At 41.9% G+C, this 25,079-nt stretch overlaps 1 protein-coding gene across 7 annotated transcripts in view; it reads right to left on the minus strand.

Annotated features, from left to right (window-relative positions):
* Window positions 1-9,364: 9,364 nt before the first annotated feature.
* Window positions 9,365-25,079, minus strand: part of MCCC2 (methylcrotonyl-CoA carboxylase subunit 2) — a 75,768-nt gene continuing 60,053 nt past the window's right edge. For 2 of the 7 annotated variants that reach the window (XM_063810382.1, XM_054685060.2), the window contains 4 exons: window positions 23,512-23,668; window positions 22,579-22,693; window positions 19,996-20,081; window positions 10,608-11,832 (listed from right to left, as the gene is read on the minus strand). In XM_063810382.1, the coding sequence (XP_063666452.1) occupies window positions 11,778-11,832; window positions 19,996-20,081; window positions 22,579-22,693; window positions 23,512-23,668 (413 nt within the window). In that variant the 3' untranslated portion in view covers window positions 10,608-11,777. Of the gene's footprint in view, window positions 9,922-10,607; window positions 11,833-14,059; window positions 16,004-18,332; window positions 18,614-19,040; window positions 20,082-22,578; window positions 22,694-23,511; window positions 23,669-25,079 lie in introns of those variants that run through there. The other 5 variants (XM_009449039.5, XM_517717.9, XR_010156902.1 and 2 more) reach the window with 4 other exon arrangements.

The following is a 25,079-nucleotide window of genomic DNA, read 5'->3' on the forward strand; positions in this document are numbered from 1 at the left end:
GGTATATACCCAAAACGAAGGAAATCAGTATGTCAAAGCAATATCTTCACTCCCATGTTTATTGCAGCACTATCCACAATAGCAAGATTTGGTAGCAACCTAACTATCCATGAACAGATGAATGAATAAAGAAAATGTGGTACACAATGGAGTACTATTCAGCCATAAAAAGAATGAGATCTTGTCATTTGCAACAACATAGATGGAAATGGAGGTCATTATATTAAGTGAAATAAGTCAGGCACAGAAAGTCAAACTTCACATGTTCTCACCTATTTGTGGGAGCTAAAATGTAAAACAAGTGAACTCATGGAGATAAAGAGTGAAGGATGTTTACCAGAGGCTGGGAAGGGTAGTGGGTTTCGGGGGTACAGGCGGAATGCTTAATGGGTACCAAAAATAAAATGAATAAGACCTAGTATTTGCTAGCACAATAGGGTGATTATAGTCAAAAATAACTGTACATTTTAAAATAACTAAAAGAGCATAATTGGATTGTTTGTAACATAAAGGATAAATGCTTGAGGTGATGGATACCCCATTTACCCTGATGTGATTATTACACATTGCATGCATGTATCAAAATATCTCATGTAACCCATAAATATATATACCTACTACGTACCCACGAAAATTAAAAATAAAAAAGTGAGGGTCTCTATGGATAAAGGATGATGAGAAAGGTGGATCAAGGGACTGTTTTGAGCCTCTTTATTTATTTTTTAACCATGGTAGGTATTATTTGATTTTCTAAAAAATTTTTAAATTGTAAGCCAGGCTCAAAACACTCAGGGATGCCAAGGAAAGACATTTAAATTTTATCCCTAAGTGACAGGGAGCTAACAAAAGTATTTAAGCGAAAGAGAGTGGCATGACCAAAAATCATTTTTAAGAGTGCCAGGAGGGTCTGCAATGTGAAGAGAGCATTGGAGGGCGGGGGAGGGGTGGGACTCAGGACTGTGGGAGACTGGTTGGGAGATGAGCCTCCCACATGCGTGAGTCTCCTCACTGAATGGCCCAGGATCAATTTCACCATGCAATTTCAGAGTCACCTTTGCTGAAGCTCCAGCAGTGAGAGTATATAAGTGAATCCCTCAGACAGCTGTCAAGCAGTGGGACAGCACACTAACATGGCTTCTTTGATTCACTATGCCATCAGTTATCATCATTGCCTTGGGATATGGAGACATAAATAGCCCCAGATTGCACTAAGCCCAATCTGTATGGTTAGCAGGAAAGAAACGTCTTCCACTAAGAACCAGAGTCCAGAATGGATGCCTGGGGTTTAATGGCCATGAGATAAAGGTGTGGATGGGAGCACCCTTCAAAAGGCCTTCGTTGCTTTCATGCCCCTTCCCTGCTGGCAGGCATGGAAAAGATGTGGACAGGGAGATAATCAAGGGTTAGCAAACTCGGTCTTAAAACTGATCCAGCTTGCAAATCACATTTTAAAATATTCCTTCTCAAATTTTATCCCAAAATGTTTATGTAGAAAGTATGGATAAAGAAAGAGAGGAAGGAGGAGGAAAAAGAGAAGAATTCACCAACAGACTAACACAATCCTGAAATGTTTGTTTTCTGTGAGTTGATATGTCCCCAATTATGATATGCTTACTAACTTTATGTGTCACCTCTCCAAAAAATATAGATAGGGCCAGGCATGGGAGTGGACACCTGTAGTCCCAGCTACTCAGTAGGCTGAGGTGGGAGAATTGCTTGAGTCAAGGAGTTTGAATCCAACCTGGGCAACATCGCAAGACACTGTCTCAAAAAAAGTTGAGAGATATAGATCAAACATATCAAGCATAATACAGGTATGTAGATAGTTTCTATTTTAAGAAAGGTTTTAGAGTTACATTCCAAAAAATGGCTTCTGAGAAACTTTTTAGGAAGTAATTCTTTCTTACAAGAGGAGAAAATTCCTTCCCCAATTCATTGCGATTACAGAATATTTTTTTAATCCTCCCACTGCTTTTGGGATGCATCGCTGAAAGCAGAGACATCAGTATTAGTAATGGTACTTTTAGCTAAAGTAATAGAAAACACAACTAAAATGGCTTAAACATTAAAGATATGTATTATTTCACGCAGTGTAAAGTTCAGAGATGCAGCTTCAAGGCAGTGGGTCCATGGCTCAATGGCAGGATCAAGGAGATCGATCCCTCATCCTGCTCGGCCTCCTCAGTGTTGGCTTCATCCTCCAACTGGCAGCAACAAGGCTTCACAGATCCCAGAGTCACATGTCCACATGACCAGATCCCAGAGAAGAAAGAGATCAAATTTTCTAGCTTTTCCTTGGGGCAAAGAAATGTCCCCTACAACCACCGCTCAACAGACATACCTTCATGCCAATCCCTGGAAAAGAGAATGGGAAGTTTTTCACCAGTCAGGCCCATCTGGAGCTGTGGGTTAACTGGCTTCCCAAGGCATGTGGATTCATTTATAGGTATGAATAACAAAAGAAAAAACAACTGGAGTTCTGCAGGAGAGAAACAGGAACAGATGCTGGGCAGACACCTAACAGACACCCGCTCTATGATAACACTAAATCCAAAAAATGGCAATGAGTCCAGGAAATCAAATTATATCCATGGATACTTTTGATCAAAATATGTAGAGAAAATATTTAGTTCTCAATTTTTGAAGGTGAAGGCAAGAAAATGCCAATCGTCAAGACATGAGACACACATAAAAAGGTATTTCCAGTAAACTTACAGAAATATGGGGAGAGTGCCTGGCCTCTGAGAACTCACCGTCGTGCTCCATGACATTTACAGAGTTCTCAAGAATACTCCAAGAGCACAGGAGGAGTAGGGAGTGTAGCAATGCAGAGCTGATGCTTGTTTAAATTAATAACTTAATAAAAATCATAATGAAGAGCACATACACATGCTAAGTACTTTACATATAGTAACACAATAAATACTCATATAAAAAGCCAGACATGGTGGTTCACATCTGCAATCCCAGCATTTTGTGAGGATTGCTTTAGTCTAGGAGTTCAAGACCCACCTGCGCAACACAGTGAGACCCCAACTCTACAAAGAATTTTAAAACTTAGCCAGGTTTGCTGGTGCACACATAGTCCTAGCTACTCGGGAGGCTGAAGCAGGTGGATCGCTTGAGCCCAGGAGTTTGAGGTTACAGTGATTGTGACTGGGCAACGACTGAGACCCAGTCTTTAAAGAAAAAAATTAAAACCAGTGAGAGGTTATTACAGATGGAGAAATGAGGCTCAGATGGGTCATTACTTTCTAGCTTCATAATCCTAGTAATGGTGAGGGCAATGCATAAACTCAAGTTTATTTTATTCTAAAGCTTATGCTCTTATGCTCTTGATCACTCATCTCTAATACCTAGTTTCTAGAAAAATGAAAGAATTAAACTAACCTAATTAAAGCATATTCCACACCAAAAGTTCTCAAGGATTCCAATGTAGTGTTGCTAGATGCTTTCTCTATCTTGAATTAACTTTGCTGAATACCCTCTCTAACCTGAGAGATCACTGAGTTCACCTGGCCTAGACCAGTACTGGAATCGCCTACTGCGGCCTTCTACTACAGCACAATCCACAGCCTGGTAGCACTGGCATCACTGAAAGCTCACAGGAAATGCAGAATCTCAGGCCCTACTCCAAACCTACTAATTAGAATTTGCTTTTTTTTTTTTTTTTTTTTTTTTTGAGACAACGTCTTGCTCTGTCTCCCAGGTTGCAGTGTAGTGGTGCAATCTTGGCTCACTGCAACCTCTGCCTCCCAGGTTCAAGCAATTCTCCTGCCTTAGCCTCCCAAGTAGCTGGGATTACAGGTGCACACCATCACACCCAGCTAATTTTTGTATTTTTAGTAGAGATGGGGTTTCACCATGTTGACCAGGCTGGTCTCGAACTCCTGACCTCATGATCCGCCCGCCTCAGCCTCCCAAAGGGCTGGGATTACAGGCGTGAGCCACCGCACCTGGCCTGAATTTGCATTTGCATCAGATCCCTAGGGGATTCAAGCATTCAAGTTTGAAGTACTTCTCTACAGCATCCCTGACATCTGGGCTCCTCTTTACTCTTTCCTGAGATAGTCTGGTCCATAACCATGCAGTCCTCAGTATTAATAAATTCCTTTTTTTAATTTTTATTTTTTTGAGACAGAGTCTCGCTCTGTTCCCCAGGCTGGAGTGCCATGGCGCAATCTCGGCTCACTGCAAGCTCCGCCTCCCGGGTTCACGCCATTCTCCTGCCTCAGCCTCCCGAGTAGCTGGGACTTCAGGCGCCCGCCACCTCGCCTGGCTAATTTTTTGTATTTTTAGTAGAGACAGGGTTTCACCGTGTTAGCCAGGATGGTCTCGATCTCCTGACCTCGTGATCCGCCCACCTCGGCCTCCCAAAGTGCTGGGATTACAGGCGTGAGCCACCGAGCCCGGCCAGTATTACTAAATTCTTATGAAAACTTCCCTGAACACCACACCTTCTCCTCATTCTGCCATCTTAACTTACAAATAACAGACCTTCAGAGATTAGAAATGCCTATTTTCACCTCCCCATGTCCTTTCCTTCTAGGCTAAACACCCACTTCCTTCGGTATCTTCACCATCATGTCGTTGGTGTCCTCCAGATCAGTGATACCCAATCTAAGATATGTATTAGAATCACCTGAAAATATCCAGGGGTAGGTCCCAGGAATCTCTATATTTTATATACTCTCCTAGTACAGCCGTGGGGCATTACTCAGGCTTCAGAACCACTGCCCCGCATGCCCTCTAGTTGGTTAATATTCTTCCAAGAATATGACTTACAGAGCTGAAGGCAATGATCAGCCCAAAGAATAGAGATTATTATGGCCCATGATCAGGATACATTTTTTTAATTAGTACAGTCTAAAATGTGGATAGCTAAGCTGGGTGTGGTGGCACACACCTGTCAGCTACTCAGGAGACTGAGGCCCAAAAGTTCAAGTCCAGCCTGGGCAACATAGTGAGATTCCATTTCGAAAATTTTTTAAAAGGCCTGGTGCGGTGTCTCATGCTTATAATCCCAGCACTTTGGGAGGCCAAGGCAGGCAGATCACCTGAAGTCAGGATTTAGAGACCAGCCTGGCCAACATGGTGAAATGCTGCCTCTACTGAAAATATAAAAATTAGCCAGGTGCCGTGGCATGTGCCTGTAATCTCAGCTCTTGGAGAGGCTGAGGCATGAGAATCGCTTGAACCCGGGAGGTGGAGGTTGCAGAGAGCTGAGATCGTGCCACTGCACTCCAGCCTGGGCAACAGAGTGAGACTCTATTAAAAAAAAAAATGAAAGGAGAGAGAGATGAAAGAAAGAAAGAAAAGAAGAAAAGAAAGAAAGAAAGAGAAAAGAAAAGAAAGGAAGGAAGGAAGGAAAAGAAAGAAAAGAAGAAGAAAGAAAGAAAAAAAGAAAGAGAAGGAAGGAAGGAGAAGAAAGAGAAAGAAAGAAAGAAAAGAAAGGAAGGAAGGAAGGAAGGAAAGGGTAGGGAAGGGGAGGGGAGGGGAAAGGAAAGGAAGGGAAGAGAAAGAGAAAAAGAAATAGCTATCATGAGGCATGTCGTCACAGCATTAACCCACGTCAAGCTTGTTGACAAAACTCCAGGATCATTTTATTTTTCCATAGGAACTATTGCAAAGCCAGATTTCCCCAGTTGTGTATGTAAGCTCTTTATTTTCCTAAGTTTAGAGATAGGATTCTGTATTTATTACTCTTAAATTTCATCTCGTTGTTCTGAGCCCTTAATTTAACCTGTCAAGAGTTTTGAATCTTTATTCCATCCTTTATTGTGAGGCTGTGAGTGGACTGGGGAAAGCGTGGCTCTGGAGTCAGACAAACTTGGGTAAAATCAGATCTGTTTGAGACAGATGGCTCAAGGGGTTATGCAGAAGATGGTAATTGAAGAGACAGGCTCAAGGCCAGATGAGAAATGTTCATGCAGTATATTTGTTGGGTGAATTCATGAAATAATGGCTGATGGCCGATAACCAGAGAAACTGGTTAGGGGGCTCTACACTGATCCAAGAGAGAATAAAGGCCTACGCTGAGGCTAGTTCAGTGATAACAGAAGAGGACTTAGCTTTTGATGAGGCAGAATCAATGAGATTTATAGAGCAACTGGATGTCAGGGTAAGAGAGAGGGAAGAATCACAATGACACTCACGTTTCTGGACTGAGCAAGTAAGAGGATACAGTTGCCAGAAGCAGGACTAAATGCACACCACACCAGCCCATCCCAGGGGCTTCCTAAAAGCTCAGGGGAAATAATTGCTCTTTTCATCACTTGTGTGTTTGTTTAACTGAAATGAGACTGACATCTTTATGGACCCAATTTAATTGTGACACGAATATATTTGATCAAAAAATAATCTCTAGGTGAACCTTGATGACATTATACTCAGTGAAATAAGCCAGACACAAAAGAACAAATACTGTATGACTCCACTCATATGAGGTAGAATAGGCAAATCCACAGCGATAGAGAGTACAATAGTGGTTACCAGGGCCTGAAGAGAAGGAGAGAATGGGGAGTGACTTTTTAATAGGTACAGAGTTCCAGTTTGGGATGAGGAAACAGTTCTGGAGATGGATGGCGGTGACAGTGGCACAACAATGTGAATGTATTAATACTTAATGCCACTGAGTTGTACACTTAAAAATGGTTATGAGGGGAAATTTTATGTTATATGTATTTTACCACAATAAGAAACAAAAAGATGGCAGGGCCCGGTGGCTCACGCCTGTAATCCCAGCACTTTGGGAGGCCGAGGCAGGTGGATCACGAGGTCAGGAGATCAAGACCATCCTGGCTAACACGGTGAAACCCCGTCTCTACTAAAAAATACAAAAAAAATAGCCAGGCGTGGTGGCGGGCACTTGTAGTCCCAGCTACTCGGGAGGCTGAGGCAGGAGAATGGCATGAACCCGGGAGGTGGAGGTTGCAGTGAGCCGAGATCGTGCCACTGCACTCCAGCCTGGGTGACAGATCAAGATTCCGTCTCAAAAAAAAAAGATAATAATCTCAAGTTATCAGTCATCCATGTTGGTGATGAATATTTCCTATTTATTTTATTTTATTTTATTTTATTTTATTTTATTTTATTATTTTTCAGACAGGGGTCTCACTCTGTCACCCAGGCTGGAGTGCAGTGGCATAATCTCAGCTCACTGCAACCTCTTTCTCCCAGGCTCAAGTGATCTGCCCTCCCCAACCTCCCAAGTAGCTGGGACTACAGGCAAGCACCACCACACCTGGCTAATTTTTGTATCTTTAGTAAAGATGGGGCTTCACCATGTTGGCCAGGTTGGTCTTGAACTCCTGAGCTCAAGCCATACATCCACCTTGGCCTCCCAAAGTGCTAGGATTACAGGTGTGAGCCACTGCACCTGGCCTAATACTCCCTTTTTTAAAAGTCTAGTCATGGTCGGCTGGAAATGAATGGACAAGAATCCTCAGAGACCTAAACCCTCTGTTTAATCCACTAAGAAGTTACAACAAAGCCACCAGAGCAGAAAGAAATGACTCTGGAGATGATCCTTTGGAAGCAAAATGCCAGCTACTGTGATGGCCCATTATATAAAATCCTTGTCTTTGCTTGTTTGTTTTTGCTCTGATCTCATTTCTTTCCATCACCAGGGATCTCTTTAGAAATGTTTAGCTATCGGTACCCACTTCCAGCAGTTTGCCTGAAACGAGGTAGGTCAAGAAACCAAAATAAGGCCAACTTTTATCTGCGCTGTGAGCTCTATCTGGAAAAACTATACACAATGTAAAATTTAAGATTTTAAATTCATGAAAGTGTCTTGAAATGAACAGGTGCCCATTTTGAAATCTACTGATCTAGCCTTCCCCTGTGAAGTGATTCTCAGCTTTGACTGCACATTGGAGTCACTTGAGAGCGTTTTAAAAACTACTGATACCTGGGTCCTAACCTGAACAGGTCTGTTTAGTTCACCTGGCATGCAGCCAGGGCCTCAGGATTTTTTCTTTTTCTTCTTTTTTTTTTTTTTTTTTTTTTTTGAGGCAGATTTCTTGCTCTGTCACCAGGCTGGAGTGCAGTGACATGATCTCAGCTCACTGCAACCTCCGCCTCCTGGGTTCAAGCGATTCTCATGCCTCAGCCTCCCAAGTAGCTGGGATTACAGGCATGCGCCACCACACCCAGCTGATTTTCATATTTTTAGTAGAAACGGGGTTTCACCATATGGGCCAGGATGGTCTCAATCTCCTGACCTCATGATCCACGCACCCCCCTCCGGCCTCCCAAAGTGCTGGGATTATAGGCGTGAGTCACTGCACCTGGTCAGGATTTTTCTTACTCAAAGTTTCTCAAGTGATTCTAATGTGCAGTCTGGGCTGTGAATCACTGATCTAAAAGAACACCTACTTACCGAGAAGTTAATACAAACTCACCCTTCCCTGAAAATGGGGGAGAGAAATGTACAATTACCTAGCAAATATGCAAGAATGATAATATCACCAAAGCAGAAATTTATCTTAGGATCCTAACATTTTGGAGCTAGGAAGGGATTTAGAGATCATTGAGAGTGGTGGTTCTCAGAGCATGATCCCCAGACCAGCAGCATCAGTGTCAGCTGAAAACTTGTTAGCAATGCACATTCTGGGCTGGACGCAGTCGCTTCTAGCACTGTGGGAGGCTGAGGTTGGCGGATCACTTGACCTCAGGAGTTCAAGACCAGCCTGGGCAACAATTCGTTTATCATTCATAAGACCATCACTGTGGCCTTAAGGCTATACAAAAGCCACTTAAGACTACCCAAGAAGTCACTACCTTCTGTCTCCTGGTATGATTGTCTTTAAACTATCCCCAGTGGTAGACTTTCAGATTTTTAGCCAGATTTCCAATTAAAAGTAACCTAACATCTTGCTCAGTGACATATTTCAGTGATCAAAACATTGCAATAAATTGAGTTGCCCTTGTGACAATTTAAAACCTTGATCCAGAAGCCCCACATGGTGGCCCATGCCTGTAAGCTACTCAGGAGGCTGGATGGCAGGATCCCTGGAGCCCAGGAGTTTAAGGCTGCAGTGAGCTATGATCATGTCACTGCATTCCAGCCTGGATGACAGAGCAAGCCCCTGTCTCAATCAATCATTAACTAATTTACATTTAAAAAATAAACATTCAATCCATCCTCACTGGGGATGGTGGTGAGAAGCCACAACCCTCCTCCTTTGAATGTTCTGTGTATTTGAGGACCAAAATTCTCAGTTTACTCTTCTGTCTATACCATCGTTCTTTCACCAAGTTTGAAAACATAGAGTGACTTACTGTAACCTCTGGCTTGCAGAAGAACATGTTGCCAGGTAGGGTTGGTTGCTACAAGCATTGAAACATGACTCTGCTAAATAAATCAATAAATAAGATTGTTGGAAGGATACAGATGCCTCTGACTCACAGATTCTCAGTAATCAGGGTTGTGCCAGGGACCCTGGAGCAGAGGTGAGTGAACGAACAGCTTCTTCAGGTCTACTTGAACTCAGTGTCATTCGTCTTCCATCTTTGTCTCTCTGCTAATGAGTCAAAGCACTTGAGAGAGTCCACCTGGCCAAGCCTCAACATGTGTCCAGCCCTTGGTGTCCAGGGCTCTTTGCTTGCCACACTGGCCAAGACTGTGCAGAACAGGAGAGGGGTAGTTCCCAAAGAGAATGAAAGTACAGTTACCAAAAGAAGACAGAGGGGTACCAAGAGGCTGAAGATAACCCTCAAGTCACTGACCAGATACTGCACCAGGCCAGGAGCCACGTCTTCTTATCTTTGTGTACCATCCCGAAGCCCGACACGTAGTGAGCCCTTGGTAAATGTATGCTCATTTGAACAAAACAAGCTGTGACCAACTGGAGAATGGGTCTTCCTGGTAAATGATTGCCACCATGAGTCCCACCGAGCCCTGAGGTACATGCTTTCCTGTGGAATAAAAAAGGCTCTCAGCATACCCTATCTACCCTTCCGCCCAGTCCTCACCCCTCGGCCCACCTTCCCTAGCACCATCCACTAGCAGAGAAAGAGGGAATCTGGAGAGGTGGAGAAAAGACTTAGGCATGTAGAAGGAGGGAAGGAAAACAATCGCTGGGCCAGAAAGGCTGATTTTAATCCCCTCCCATCCTCCTCAGGTTCATACAGCACGTTAGTAGCTGAACTAGAGCGAAACTGGTCCACACCCTGCCCAGTGTTCTCTCCACGACCGTGACCTCCCATGCATTAATGCTCAGTCTTCACAACTCGTTGCTAATGTGACATGGTCACTTAGACACAGCTTTTTTTTTTTTGAGACAGGGTCTCGCTCTGTTGCCCAGGCTGGGGTGCAGTGGCACGATCACAGTTCACTGCAGCCTTGGCCTCCCAGGCTCAAGTGATCCTCCCACCTCAGCCTTCTGAGTAGCTGGGACTACAGGCACACACTAGCATGCCTAGCTAATTTTTTATTTTTATTTTTTTGTAGAGACAGGGTTTCGCCATGTTGCCCAGGTTGGTCTCAAACTCCTGGGCTCGCGCGATCTGCCTGCCTCGGCCTCCCAATGTGCTGGGATTACAGGCATGAACCACCATGCCCCAGCCTAGACACAACTTTTAACAATGAAAGAAAACATTGGTTTATGCTAAACAATTTAATTCTATGGGAAGCTATTTCTGTATCTAAAAACACCACGGTAACCATTACATCCAGCAATAAATACCATAATATACACTTATAGAGCAAAACTTACCAACAAGTCTTAAAGGTCTGTGTATACTTTAACCTGTACACTTTTATCCAACAACACCATTGCTAAAAATGTACCTAAAAATCACAGATATGTAAAGAAACTAAACAGATGTTCACTGCAGCATTATCTGTAATGTGGGAAACCAGAAAAAACCTACAGGTACAACAATAGGGGAGTAGTTAAATCAAAGGGAGGATTCATGCACTGCATTATCATGCAACATCAGAGTTATTGCAGAATATTAGGCTGGGTGAGGTGACTCACACCTGTAATTCCAGCACTTTGGGAGGCCAAAGTGGGTGGATCACCTGAGGTCAGGAGTTCGAGACCAGCCTGGCCAACATGGTGAAACCCCGTCTCTACTAAAAATACAAAAATTAGCTGGGTGTCGTGACGCGTGCCTGTAGTCCTAGCTACTCAGGAAGCTGAGGCAGGAGAATCACTTGAACCCCGGAGGCGGAGGTTGCAGTGAGCCGAGATCACGCCACTGCACTCCAGACTGGGTAACAGAGTGAGATTCCATCTCAAAAAAGAAAAAAAATTTGCAGAATATTAAATTTCATGTAAACAGGTCATTATATTTACAATACATTAAGTGAAATGCAGATTACAGAATAACATGTAGCACACAGCATTTTTGCAAAAAAAAAATTCTTAAAGATAGAAAAAGACTAGTACACGAAAAATATTAATAGCAGTTATCTCTAGGTAGTGAGATTATGAAGCTTTTTTTTCACTTTATTTTCTTCACTTTGTCTTCCTAAATTTTCCGCAAGTAACATTGTTAGATTTTTAGATTACAAATAACTTTAAGACAAAAATTATTTCTAATTATCCTGTAGATAAAGGAATGTCATTAACAGTGCTGTGGCTGAAAAATGTTGAATACATTTTCTACAAGAACGTTTAAAATTAGTCTGAGTATTCTAAAATTCTACCTGTTTTTCTTCTGAGTTCACTTCTTACAATCAACACTTACTGAATTACACTTAAAAAAATTGTTTTTCTTGGTTGAGCACAATGGTTCCAGCACTTTTGGAGGCCGAGGCAGACGGGTCACTTGAGTCCAGGAGTTTGAAGCCAGCCTGGGCAACACGGCGAAAACACATCTCTGCTAACACAAAAATTACAAAATACAAAAATTAGCCGGATGTGATGGCATGTGCCCGAGTCCCAGCTACTCAGGAGGCTGAGGTGAGAGGATCACTTGAGCCCAGGGGGCAGAGGCTGCAGTGAGCCAAGATCACGCCACTGCACTCCAGCCTGGGCACTGGAGCGAGACCCTGACTCAAAAAAAAAAAATTTTTTTTTCTACTCCAGCTTACTTCCAACATCTGGTTCTGGGTATATTTTCCTTGCAATAACTTCTCTGTGAAATCATCACCTTCTAAGACCTTATTCTCCCTGAAAAATGCTTCTCTTGCTTACCCTAAAAAGTAGCACAAACATGTGACTTGGTTTGTGAAAGACAAAGCTGCCAGACATATTGAACCACTGATCTCAGAAAACTAACAGCTGGGAAACAAAATCATCCCTGCCCTATGGTAAACTCTCCTCTAGGGTCAATTAAATGACTCCCTAGAATGCTAATGCACACATATTATGTGACTGGTATCATACTGAAATCTATATTAAAATTCATGAAGCAGGTATCTGGAGTGAAGGCTTCTAAGAATTTTCAAAAGCTGATATGCAAACAAAGTATTTAGTCATGATGATGTTACAGGCAGCGAGCACACATCCCAGTTCAAACTGGGATGAGTCGGTCCCAGTTCAGACCTGTTTCCCAGTGTAGTTATTATTAAGACCCCCTTTTTCTCACTCTCAAAAGCCCCAATGTGTATGGTAAGTTACACAGTCAACTTGATGGAATGTACATTTGCCTAGAAAGGTAAAAGGGGCATAGAAATTTCATTCATCCCTAAGAACAACTTAGTCCTCAGGATCCTGATTCCAGATACAAGAGAATTTGAAGCACATAAAATAAAAGCACTATTTATTTACTTATTTATTTATTTATTAAGTAGAGACAGGGTCTTGCTATGTTGCCCAGGCTGTTCTCCAACCACTGGGCTCAAGCAATCCTCCTGCCTCACCCTCCTAAAGTGCTGGGATTACAGGTGTTAAGCCAGGGTGCCCCGCTGAAACAAACTATTTTTAAGTGTTTAGTGGAAAGGCACAAAACGTTTTGTCGAAAATGATTAAAATCTATGTCATCATTAAATATTAATTGTACTTAATTGTAACATTTTAAGGGAAATGTTATGAATGACACTAGGCTATGATAACCTAGTTCATCTTCTTGCCATTTTTCCATATATGAAACTTCAGAACCAATCATTAAAAGATCACTAAGAAAAAAAAATCGCCAAGACTCTTAGTGGAGATTTAATCTTCCATAAAACCAAACTCAATGCATTTTAGAACTAATGTGGCCTCTCAAAAATAATCTTATTAATGTATCATTCCAAAACCTGCTTTGATTTATCCCTGTGAAGGAAACATATGGCCTCTCTCTGGAGAGACATGCACATAAGCATGTTGGCAAATGATGGTGTCACTCAAACACTCAATAGTGCCTTCTGCTGGTGCAGAAGTGTTTTTTGTTTTTTTTTTTTTAACAAATTCGATTTGAAAATACTTTTCTTATAAACTGAAAAATAGAAGTAATCTTGTCTTTTTCATTCTTTAAGTACCAACAGGGGCAAATTTAGAGACTAACTTGTATATTTCTTCAAATTCCAAGTAGCTCATATTATCCTTGCTGGAATTCATATTTATGATAGTCAAAATGTTTAAAAAGTATTACCTATTTTGGTAAGACAATTATAAATGTTTATTGTTGGACAAAATATACAAAATAGAGCAAGGCGTAGTGATGCAAGCCTGTAGTCCCAGCTACTTGGGAGGCTGAAGCAGGAGGATTGCTTGAGCCTAGGAGTTCGAGTCCAGCCTGGGCAACATAGCAAGACCCTGCCTCTAGAAAAATAAGTTTTAAAAAATCCAATTCACTTAAATGTGGTTTTATTGATGGACAGTTTCTTCCCAGAAAAGCAAAAGCAGTCCTAAAATATCCATGAATCCTTGACTTGTTAATGGTTCCTACCAAAGGAATATTACCTAGTCTTTATATAGAAAATCATTTTGACATAGATGTGCATTTTCATTAAAATTTTAATATTACTATTTTAATATACTTAATATATTGCTTCTGAAAATGTAACCTACCACTGAATTTGATCATCTATCTGTATTCTCCCCACAAAAACTAAATTGACTTCCTGGTACACATTGAACATCACACACAAATGTTTAAAATACTAAATATCACACACAAATGTTTGAAATATTGACTTTATTAGGAAAACATTTGATAGTTCTATTCGGTCATATAATCAATCACCTAATTTTAAAACTATGTGGCCAGAGGACATCAATTACAATATGGGTTTTTCATTCATTCAACGAATATTTGAGCACCTACAAGTGCCAGACATTGGAGGTACAGGGTAAACAGGAGGATCCTTGCTCTCACGGAGCTTACATTCTAGCAGGAGGACAATATTAATGTTTATAGGAAAATGATGAGTTTATGACAAAGGAAGTAGATAGTGTTTACAAGAGCATAGAGTAGGGAAGCTAATCCAGCACAGGGAGGTCACAGAGACATCCCTAAGGAAGTGGAGTTTAAACTGAGAGAAGCAAGTGCTTAAACTGAAGGATGTGTTGAAGAAGAAGGGAGAGTAGAACAATTTGGGCAGAGGGAACCTTACAGACCCTAAGGTGGGAAGGTTCAAAGAACTGAAAGAGAGCTAGAACAGCTGGAGCCGTTCTCCGGTGTAAAGAGGAGTCAAAGAGATAAGATTAAAGATGTGAAGATTAAGATCTTGGTGGCATTCAGGGATTGGCACTTCTACAAGAAATCACTGAAGGGAGTAACGTGACATTACTCTTCACTTCAGGATGGCCATTCTAACTCCAGGGGGTAGACTGGACTAGCTAAGACTGGAGGCAGGTAGACCTCTTCTAAGGCCTGCGATAGTGAAAGACAAAAGTAAGTGGGGAAATTCAGGGGATAGTGAAAATCAGTAGGACTTAATGAGCAAGCCAGAGGTTCCTCCACAACAACCAGTACAGATGTCCAGTAGACCTACTGGATATGCAGGCCTGCAGCTCAGGGGAGAGCTGGGTTAAGAACTGTCAAGGCAGTAATCATCTGCATTTAGATGGCGAGTGAAGCCATGACAGGGGCTGAAATGGCCCAGCAAGAATAAATCAAACCATGAGAAACACATACATTTAAGAATAAGGAGATGTGGTCAGGCGCGGTGGCTCACACCTGTAATCCCAGCACTTTGGGAGGCCGAGGCGGGTGGATCACTTGAGGTCAGTAGTTTGAGACTAGCCTGGGCAACATAGTGAAATCCCGTCTCTGCTAAAAATACAGAACTTAGCTGGGTGTGGTGGCGCGTGCCTATAGTCCCAGCTGCTTGGGAGGCTGAGGCACAAGAATCGCTTGAACCCGGGAGGTGGAAGCTGCAGTGAGCCGAGATCACGCCACCGCACTCCAGCCTGGGCAACAGAGAAACACCCTGTCTCAAAAAAAATAATAATAATAAGGAGATGTCATGGGCTCGGGGGAGGGGGAAATGGGGAGCGCTGTTGTTTGAATGGTATAGTTTCAGTTTGGGACTGAGAACAAATTCTGGAGATGAATGGTGGTGATGGCTGCACAGCAGTGTGAGGGCACTTTATGCCACTGAAGTAACAGATGCCTTTCAAAAATAAGCCCGCTAAAATATCACCAAGCATAACCAGCAAAACAATCATTTCAGTGAAAATACAACTTTATATTAATCATCTCAATAATACAGATTACAGAACTGAGTTTACAGATTACAGAACTTTTCATACTTTGTGGGTCAGAAAGGATAACCGTAAATTACTGTCTCCGCTTTATGGGTGGTAAAACTGAGCCACAGAGAAATTTCTCTAAGAAAATTTAAAAGGAATTGATGTTCATTAAATAAATACCCTCACTGATTTTTTTAAGGTAGAAAAGTACAATGCACAGCGTTAAAAAAATTACTGTAATAGCCTCATGTTCGAGAAGTCTAAAATTTTAAGGCTACTACATGTGTTAATTTTCGGTACTTTATTCCAGTTACATCCTGAAGATACCGAAGTCAGTCTTCTCTATTGGTGCGTTAAGGGCTGCACTAAAACTGAGACCCAAGACCAGTCTGGTGTCTGCTGGATCAATGATCCCATCATCCCACACCCTGACAAAAGAACAAAAAAAGAGTTATGAATTTACCACCAAACTACCATTTATACACTCTCCATGTGCAGAAATGCCAAGGAAGTTTTCCTTCAGGTAATACATGGATCTACTGATTAGCATCCATGTACCATAATCTCACAACAGAAACTATGTTCAAGACAGAGGGGGAAAACGTGGAAAAAAATGATATGACTTTCATCCCAGGCCACCACAGAATGTCATGTCAGGCTTAAGGCTTGAGGAACTACTTTTATAAGAGATCTCAAAGTAACCCCTAATTTGACAATACGTTTACTTATTTCAGGAAAAATTTTCCTATTCCTTTTCTTCCCACACAAATATATAAGCCAAGTTGGTATATTCTGTCATTAATATGCAGAACCACATATACCCAGGTAATAACCTCAAACTTTACTGGAAAATGTATATTCCCCAACCCCCATCCAAACTCTTAAGAAACTATGAAAATTATTGAATAGGCTTCAGTACATTTTATTTTATTTATTATTATTATTATTTTTGAGATGGAGTCTCGCTCTGTCACCCAGGCTGTAGTGCAGTGCAGTGGCACGATCTCAGTTCACTGCAACCTCCGCCCTCTGGGTTCAAGCAATTCTCCTGCCTCAGCCTCCCTAGCAGCTGGTATTACAGGAGTGCGCTACCACACCTGGCTAATTTTTGTATTTGTAGAAGAGACGGGTTTCGCCATGTTGGCCAGGCCGGTTTCAAACTCCTGACCTCAGGTGATCCGCCCACCTCAGCCTCCCAAAGTGCTGCGATTACAGGCATAAGCCACTACACCCGGCCGGCTTCAGTACATTTTATTAATAAAATAGATACCTTCAAATGTAGGTCTTTATTTTTTGCTACAATAGGAAAAACAATAACTTTAAACTGCTTGCAGAAGAAACTTTTAAGTAGAAATTTTAGTTTCCTTTTCATTGACAACCTCAAATGTATAAGGAAAAATGACTGAGAAATATTACTTTTTAAAGGTTATTAGTAGGTGGCAGTTTGCTTTTTTTATATAAACTCCCTTCGGTATCTGAACCTGGCATCAATTATTAAACCATTCTTACACTGACAGACATGAATCAAATCTTTGCTCATAAAACATTCATAATAGGGACCCTAAAGTATCAACATCCAATAAAAAGGAAGCCACTCTTGTCATCTGCAACCAGGTGAATTGATTACACTCCCTCTGAAGCCTGCAGCACAGCAAGCACGGTGATGAAGGGGCTGCTTAATAATGTTCATTAAAAAGACTGCACCAGGTAAGAGGCACTAATGAAATGCCTGATAAAAGTTTGATTATAAAAACAACTGAGCAGAAGCAAATTGGCACGCTACATATGTAACCTATTAGGATTAAGGAAAACATTGTAGGTTCCAGTAACTGATAATAACAAGCTCTGTCTCTGAAAAGACAGATCTAGCCATGTTCAAACCTAAGCAGGCCAGGGAATTTTACTGTGAAGCTGAGATTTACTAAACCCAAGGAAGGTATCATAAACTGGCTTGGAAATCTTTCAGCTTTGAAAGAAAGCTGCTGTCTCCATGCCACCAGCTGTTTCAACAGAAGGGTTAACATCTACAGATCTGGCCAGGTGCAGTGGCTCACGCCTGTAATCCCAGTACTCTGGGAAGCCGAGGCGGGTGGATCACCTGAGGTTGGGAGTTCGAGACCAGCCTGACCAACATGGAGAAACCCCATCTCTATTAAAAATACAAAATTAGCCAGGCGTGGTGGCACATGCCTGTAATCCCAGCTGTAATCTCCTGCCTCGGGAGGCTGAGGCAGGAGAATCCCTTGAACCCAGGAGGCGGAGGTTGTGGTCAGCCGAGATCATGCCATTGCACTCCAGCCTGGGCAACAAGAAACTCTGTCTCAACAACAAAAAAAAATCTACAGATCCACAGAAAACTTTACTGTCTGTTAACATTTATTTCCAAAGATAAGTCTCTCTGGGCCATTTACTCTTCTGCCTTGAATGTAATCCATTAAAAAATAATAATAATGTTAGTATGAAAATAATAAAAGATGCAATCTTTCTCAAGAGATGACTTATCTTAGCCAGGGCTGAAAAACAAGCTAACAGCTCACACAAAATACACAATTTTTCAAACTTTAATATTTCAGCTGTCCCTGTGTATTTCAGTCAAAATCTTTTGTGGAAAAAAAAAACTATAGAAAAGCTTAACAATATATATTTTATATTTCATCTCAAACCTCTTATACGGCTTTCTATTGCTTCTTTCCATTTACTGGCTACTATATGTCTGTTTACACGATGATAAAATCAGGAACATATTTAGCTCTCAAAGACTATAAAATATTTTATTCTTAATTAAATGAATCAAACCACCACAATAAAATATACCTGTAAATTTGTTTGTAAAAATATATATTTAGCAAAAAACCTTTAAAAATTCCCAAATATTGGCCAGCCACGATTACAGGTGGCTCACGCCTGTAATCCAAGCACTTTGGGAGGCCGAGGCAGGATCACTTGAGCTCAGGCATTCAAGACCAGCCTGGCCAACATGGTGAAACGCCATCTCTACAAAAAATACAAAAAAATTAGCCAGGCGTGGTGGCACATGTCTGTAGTCCCAGCTTTGGAGGCCGATGCAAGAGGATCGCTTGAGTCCGGGAGGCAGAGATTGCAGTGAGCTGAGATCACGTCATTGCACTCCAACCTGGGCAACAGAGTGAGACTCTGTCTTTAAAGAAAACAAAAACAAAAACACATACACACACCCAAATGGTATTATTTATCTCCTCAAACTAATTATGTTCTTGAAAATCAGTATGTTTTGTCTTTGTATCCACCAAGGAACCATTCAAATGATTGTAATGGACTCTAACTTCTGCTTTTTTTTTTTTTTTTGAGATAGGGCCTTGTTCTGTCACCCAGGTTGGAGCACAGTGGCATGATCTCGGCTCACTGCAGCCTTGACCTCCCAGGTTCAACTGATCTGCTTGCCTCAGCCTTCTGAGTAGCTGGGACTACAGGTGCACACCATCACGCCTGGCTAATTTTTGTATATTTTTTGTAGAGACTGGGTCTCACCATGTTGCCCCGCTAGTTTCGAACTCCTGGGCTCAAGCAATCTGCCCGCCCTGGCCTCTCAAAATGCTGGGATTATAAGTGTGAGCCACTGTGCCTGGCCTGATTTTCTTTTCTCTCCCCTCTCCTCTCCAGTTTGCCTTCGCCAGCATAAATTACAACATAAGCTAATTTTACAAGATGCAGAAAGAGTTACTTTCTTTTTTCCATCTGCCCAAGGGATGAAAGGAAGACATGAAGCTTAGATTAGTCTTCGGAATGCAGAACACTAAAGTTGTTGAAGAAAGATGTGAAAGCAGGCACCAGCAGGTCTTCAGCTGGGACAGGCATGATAATTTATTACCTCATTAAGTGGTGTAAGAAAAAAACAGAGCCAACAGCGGCAATGGTCTGTGAGGTAATTATTTGGCGCTGACACACAGACCCTGGCAGTGACTAATCACCTTTCAAACGTACAAGCATACTTGTCAACAAATGCCAGTAAGTGTTCAACCAATCTCATGTTTAAAATGGGGTAAAAACAAAATGATCAAGGAGAGGGGTTTTTAAGCAAAAATTAGAACTTCTGAAGTAACACAGCCAAGCTTATAACTTATTCTCGGCTCCTAACATGGCCCACCTCGGGCTGCAGGACCCCTCCAGGCCCCAGACACCTCAACTAGGGGGAAGACAAGGGAAGCGAGAATCAGACCACTGGTGGTGAGTCCACAGTGCAGGGATGCTGGGAGGAGGGGTGGCATTTCAGCAATAGCCATTCAGATTGTAAAGAAACAACAGTACAAAATTAAGTGTGTCCAAATGTTATTTTCCAGTTCCTATGAATGCTGGAACATCTCAACTACATAGAGCTCTGTAAAGCTGTTCCTCTGACTGCCATCTGCACCCATCAGAGAGTTAGTGATGTTCTGGCCCTGACCTTGCGCTGGAATAGTAAGGGTTTCCTTCCTCTTCAAACTTCTTAATGATGGGCTCTTTTAAAGCCGCTTCATCAGCACTGGAGAACTAAAGGAAAAGAGGCCATGAATAAGTCAGCTTCAGTGAACAACTGGCCCTGTTTAGATCATCTCAATTCAAAAGAAACAACAGATGTCATGAATAATAATGTTACATCTAACATGTGCATAGTGATGTATAAATTACAAGTGATCATTAACATACACGCTCTCACCTAAGACATGAGTATCAAGTTAGTGCCCCATCCCATCTCTCCTAACAGAGACAATATCCTGAGGCTATTTCACGTAAGGTGAAAGCCCAGGGTACTGTGTATCACAGCAAGGTACAATAATAGATGTGAATTATACAACCCAACAAAAGGGCTGCATTACACTTAGCAACCTCCAGTTAAGAACGTGGAAAAGTATGAGATTCTCATTTAAAATAGCCAAAATTTAAAACTTAAGCTTAAATGTTTAAGCTTAAAGGGGTAAAATACCAACCAAATCTTGAATAACCTTTTCAGTCAAGTTCCCAGAGAACTGAGAGATATTTTCCCCTAATTAAGAATTTCACAGCCTTCCCATCAGTATTACAAGGATCAAGTGATAATTAATTCAGATGTAAAAATCTGCAGAACTTAATTTGAAACCCTGAAAAATACTTTCAACTCAAAAAGCAACTCGACAGCAGAAACAAAGACTTATTCCAAATAAACTCTACCTTCTTTTACGTAAATATGCTAATACCTTAATATCATTTTCTAGGTCACGAATTCTGAGGGAGAACAATTAACACACTGTGCTTTCCTTTCCTATATAAAAATGAATGAATTCAAGTATCTGTATATTGAAGTAATCAAAGAATAACTACTTAATAAGAGATCACCATGCTAGGCTTCATAGAGTTTCAGACATGTCTTTGAAGTATCAGGTAGAATTTCATATCTCACCTCCCCCACCCACATACCCACACCCCAACCACTCGCACAAAAGCAAAGCTATCTGTTTCCTTTGATACTAGTAGGTACTAAAGTGAATCTGAAACCTCAATGTAAGTCTCCAGAGTTCCGAGTGCTTGGAAAAGACAACTAGGGATGTGAGGCATGGATGGATGCATTCAGGGAGGCAGTACCTCACTCCACAATCTAGGTAGAAGACCTGATGATTCCTGCACAGAGCAGACAGGGCTCCCTCCATTCCATCCCTTCCCATAATGAGACAACAGTGCACCTAAGCAACTTCAGGAACACACATCCATCATCTTCATACTTGGTGCTTACGCAGGAGTTAAAAGTTGTAACTAATAAAAATTAATGCAAAATTTCAAAACAATCTCCAACAGAGACACAAACAAAAGAATTCATTTTAAAAGCAGCCGCTTGCTGATCTGCCTTTCATCAAGTTTCCACTGCCCTTTCCATTTTTCTTCATTTATACACAGGATAATGTTATTCAATTCTCAATAGATGACGGAGCCCTCCCACTCAGGGTATCCTTAACAACAATCTAAAAGTAAAATAGAAAGAACAAAATTCTGCTGCTTTTGGTCATAAAATCAAAGTAGTACATCAGACTTATTTAAATCTCACTAAGTACAAATGACTAAGAATCAAACATCTTTATGCCTCAGATACTTACTGTCAGTTTCTAAAGTGTTTTCTTGGCTGGGCATGGTGGCACACACCTGTAATCCCGGCACTTTGGGAGGTGGGCAGATCACTTGAGGTCAGGAGTTTGAGAGCAGCCTGGCCAACATAGTGAAACCCTGTCTCTACTAAAAATACAAAAATTAGGCCAGGCGCGGTGGCTCAAGCCTATAATCCCAGCACTTTGGGAGGCCAAGGCGAGTGGATCACAAGGGCAGGAGATCGAGACCATCCTGGCTAACACAGTGAAACCCCATCTCTACTAAAAATACAAAAAAATTAGCCGGGCATGGTAATGGGCACCTGTAGTCCCAGCTACTCGGGAGGCTGAGGCAGAAGAATGGCGTGAACCTGGGAGGCGGAGCTTGCAGTGAGCCGAGATCGTGCCACTGCACACCAGCCTGGGCGACAAAGCGAGACTCTGTCTCAAAAATAAATAAATAAATAAATAAATAAAAATACAAAAATTAGCCTGGCGTGGTGGCACACACCTGTAATCCCAGCTTCTCAGGAAGCTGAGGCATGAGAATTGCTTGAACCCAGGAGGTGGAGGCTGCAGTGAACCGAGATTGCGGCACTCCACTCCAGCCTGGGTGACAGAGGGAGACTCTGTCTCAAAAATTTTAAAAATAAATAAAAATAAAATAAAAAAGTGTTTTCTTGGAAATTCTGAAACAATTTTAAATGGCCACAAAGAAAGTACCCCAAATGAACTGGCTTTAAAAAGATAAAGGACAGAAATCATGTGATTTGCTGGAACAACTTCCAGGGCAGCACAGTCTAAATATGGCCAGGCAGTGTGCGCCAGGTCCCCAGCCATGAACACCAAGGGCTTCCAGGCACGCTGCTCCTTGGCTCCAGGGTGTTTATGGTGAGAGGCAAAACCAGAGAGAAACAAGAGAAAACGACACCGACCTGCTTTCCTTCCCGGGCTCTTTGGTCCTTTGCTATCGTGGCCAACACATTGGCTGCCTGCTCTCCTCCCATCACTGAGATACGAGCATTTGGCCAAATGTAGAGAAATCTTGGGCTGGGGGAAGAAAAGGAAGAATAAACAAATTAAGTCAATATACAACATAGATTTTCAGAGGCCCATGTTTGCCTTTTAAATTAGTGGTTCCTGATTCTGGCTGCACATTACAATCATCTGTGGAGCTTTCACAAATATACAAATGCCTGGAACACACCCCAGACTAGACTCCAGAGGAGGGGCCTGAGCACAGATGGGACTTCTAAGTTCTCCATGTAATTCTGGGTATAAAAGTGTTCATAATATCCTCTCATGATCTACAGTCATGTCCTTTTTTCCATTCCTGATAGTGGTTATATGTGCTGTCTCTCTTTATTTTTTAGTTTAAGCATAGGATTATCAAGTTTGTTGAACTTTCAAACCAAACAACTTTGGGCTATACTGATTCTTCTATCTGATGTCTGCTCTTCATTATGTCCTTTCTATTTGTCATGGGTTTAACGTGCTGTTCTTTGAACTTCCCACAGATGAAGGCTTAGCTCACTGACTTGCAGTCTTGCTTCTTTTCCCGTATATGCCTTTAAGGCTACATACCACCTTTCTCAGAGCCAGACTTTAGCTGCACTGCACAAATCTTAATGTGTGGCATTTTCATTATCAGCCATTTCAAGTATTTCTTGACTCCCATTGTAGATTTCTTCCAAATAACACCTTTGGCATTAAATTTCATTTCACCCCTCCAAATGATACAAATTACGGTATAATTGATTGAGATCTGGGAATGGCATTCTATATTTCAAATACACCTGAAATAAACTGACCATGTATTTTATACTTGAAGCATGTTTGTTTGTTTCAGAGAAAATCATGACACCTACCTATACGCTCTGCCACACATCCCATAGTTTCCGGCTCCATACGAGCTCCCAATGATGAGGGTTATCTTAGGCACTTGGGCACAGGCCACAGCGGCCACCATCTTGGCACCATCCTTGGCAATTCCTTCAGCTTCATACTCTCTACCAACCATAAATCCTGAGAGAAAGATCAGAAAGAGAGCCTCTGGGTGATGGGATTAATATGCGGAACGCAATTCCACCAAAAGGACATGTTGTTTTACTAAACTCATCTTACTAAATGCCTCTCGCCTTAAGAAAATGTTTATATGTGAAACATACCGTTAAAAAGTTTGCTTTAAAAGGATAAAATAAAATTTTCTCTAATCACTTTCTAAATTTTCTTAAAGCAGTTCATCTGGATGCACACAGAAACCTTCAAACAATATGAGGATGCAATCTATCTTCAAGAGATGATCTTGGCTGGGTGCAGTGACTCACCCCCATAATACCAACAATTTGGGAAGCCTAAGTGGGAGATCACTTGAGGCCAGGTGTTTGAGACCAGCCTGGGCAACAAAGCGAGACCCTACCTCTATTTAAAAATAAATAAATAAAAATTTTAAAAAGGAGATGATGTCAAAGAAGCAGCTTGATGCTGAAAAGAATGTGACATGGCTAGTTAAGGACAAAGTGCTGTGATGAGCCCAACTATGAGGGCTTTAGCTTTCACTGACCTGGTTTTAAAACAGACTGTTCTTTCTAAAGTGATGCTTTGAAACTTTGAAGACATAAAGATGAATGTTTCATAGAGATGCTAACAGTCCCTGCCAGTGACTCAATAGCAAGGTTAAAAAAACACTATTTTTCCATTTCAATACAGGATCCTTCTATTTCTTCAAGCCCCTAGCTCTGTGGAGGCTGCTCTGCAACTTCACTGCCTTCCAGAACTTGGGTTCCTCTTTCTCTGCCTTATAACACTGAGTCGGGCTTCGCTTGTCTCCTTACCCCGCAAGTCTCCAGCAAAGGCATTTCTTCCATCTGTGGACCTGCAGACTCACCTGCCTCATTGACTGCCACTATCCCTGGTTTGCCAAACTCCAGTATCTGGTCATCCAATTCAACCCAACCAGTTCCTCCAGAGCACGTGTGCCTTCTGCAGTCACCACAGGAATGGCAGCACAGCCCTTTACTTGGCACCATCTGCTTCCTGCAGCTATCCTACTCAGCTGGACCCTCAGAAAAGCTCAGAAACTCCTCAGTCTCCCCAGCCTTGACTCCATTGTAACATTCCCACCATACCTACTTCAAATATCAGCTGTCTTCAAGTTCTCACCCCACCCAACCCGACCCACCATCCCTCTATTCTCTGGAGGGGATCCTGCCTTCAAAAAGAAGACTGAGGCATCTCACTTCGCTTTCTCAAATCCTTCTCCTTCCCATCTTAAGAAAACTGCATAATCATGCTCCCCATCTTCCTTTACTCTTGAAGAAAAAGGAAAAAATCAGAGGTACTCGAAGACTGTCACTGAACCTTCTTCTCTTCTCTCAGGGGGGTTCTTATCTATTCCCACAGCTTTAAAATTACCTCCATATTCTGATGATGTCTA

This window comes from Pan troglodytes, chromosome 4, assembly GCF_028858775.2.
Source record: "Pan troglodytes isolate AG18354 chromosome 4, NHGRI_mPanTro3-v2.0_pri, whole genome shotgun sequence".
NCBI classification, from domain to species: Eukaryota; Metazoa; Chordata; class Mammalia; order Primates; family Hominidae; genus Pan; species Pan troglodytes.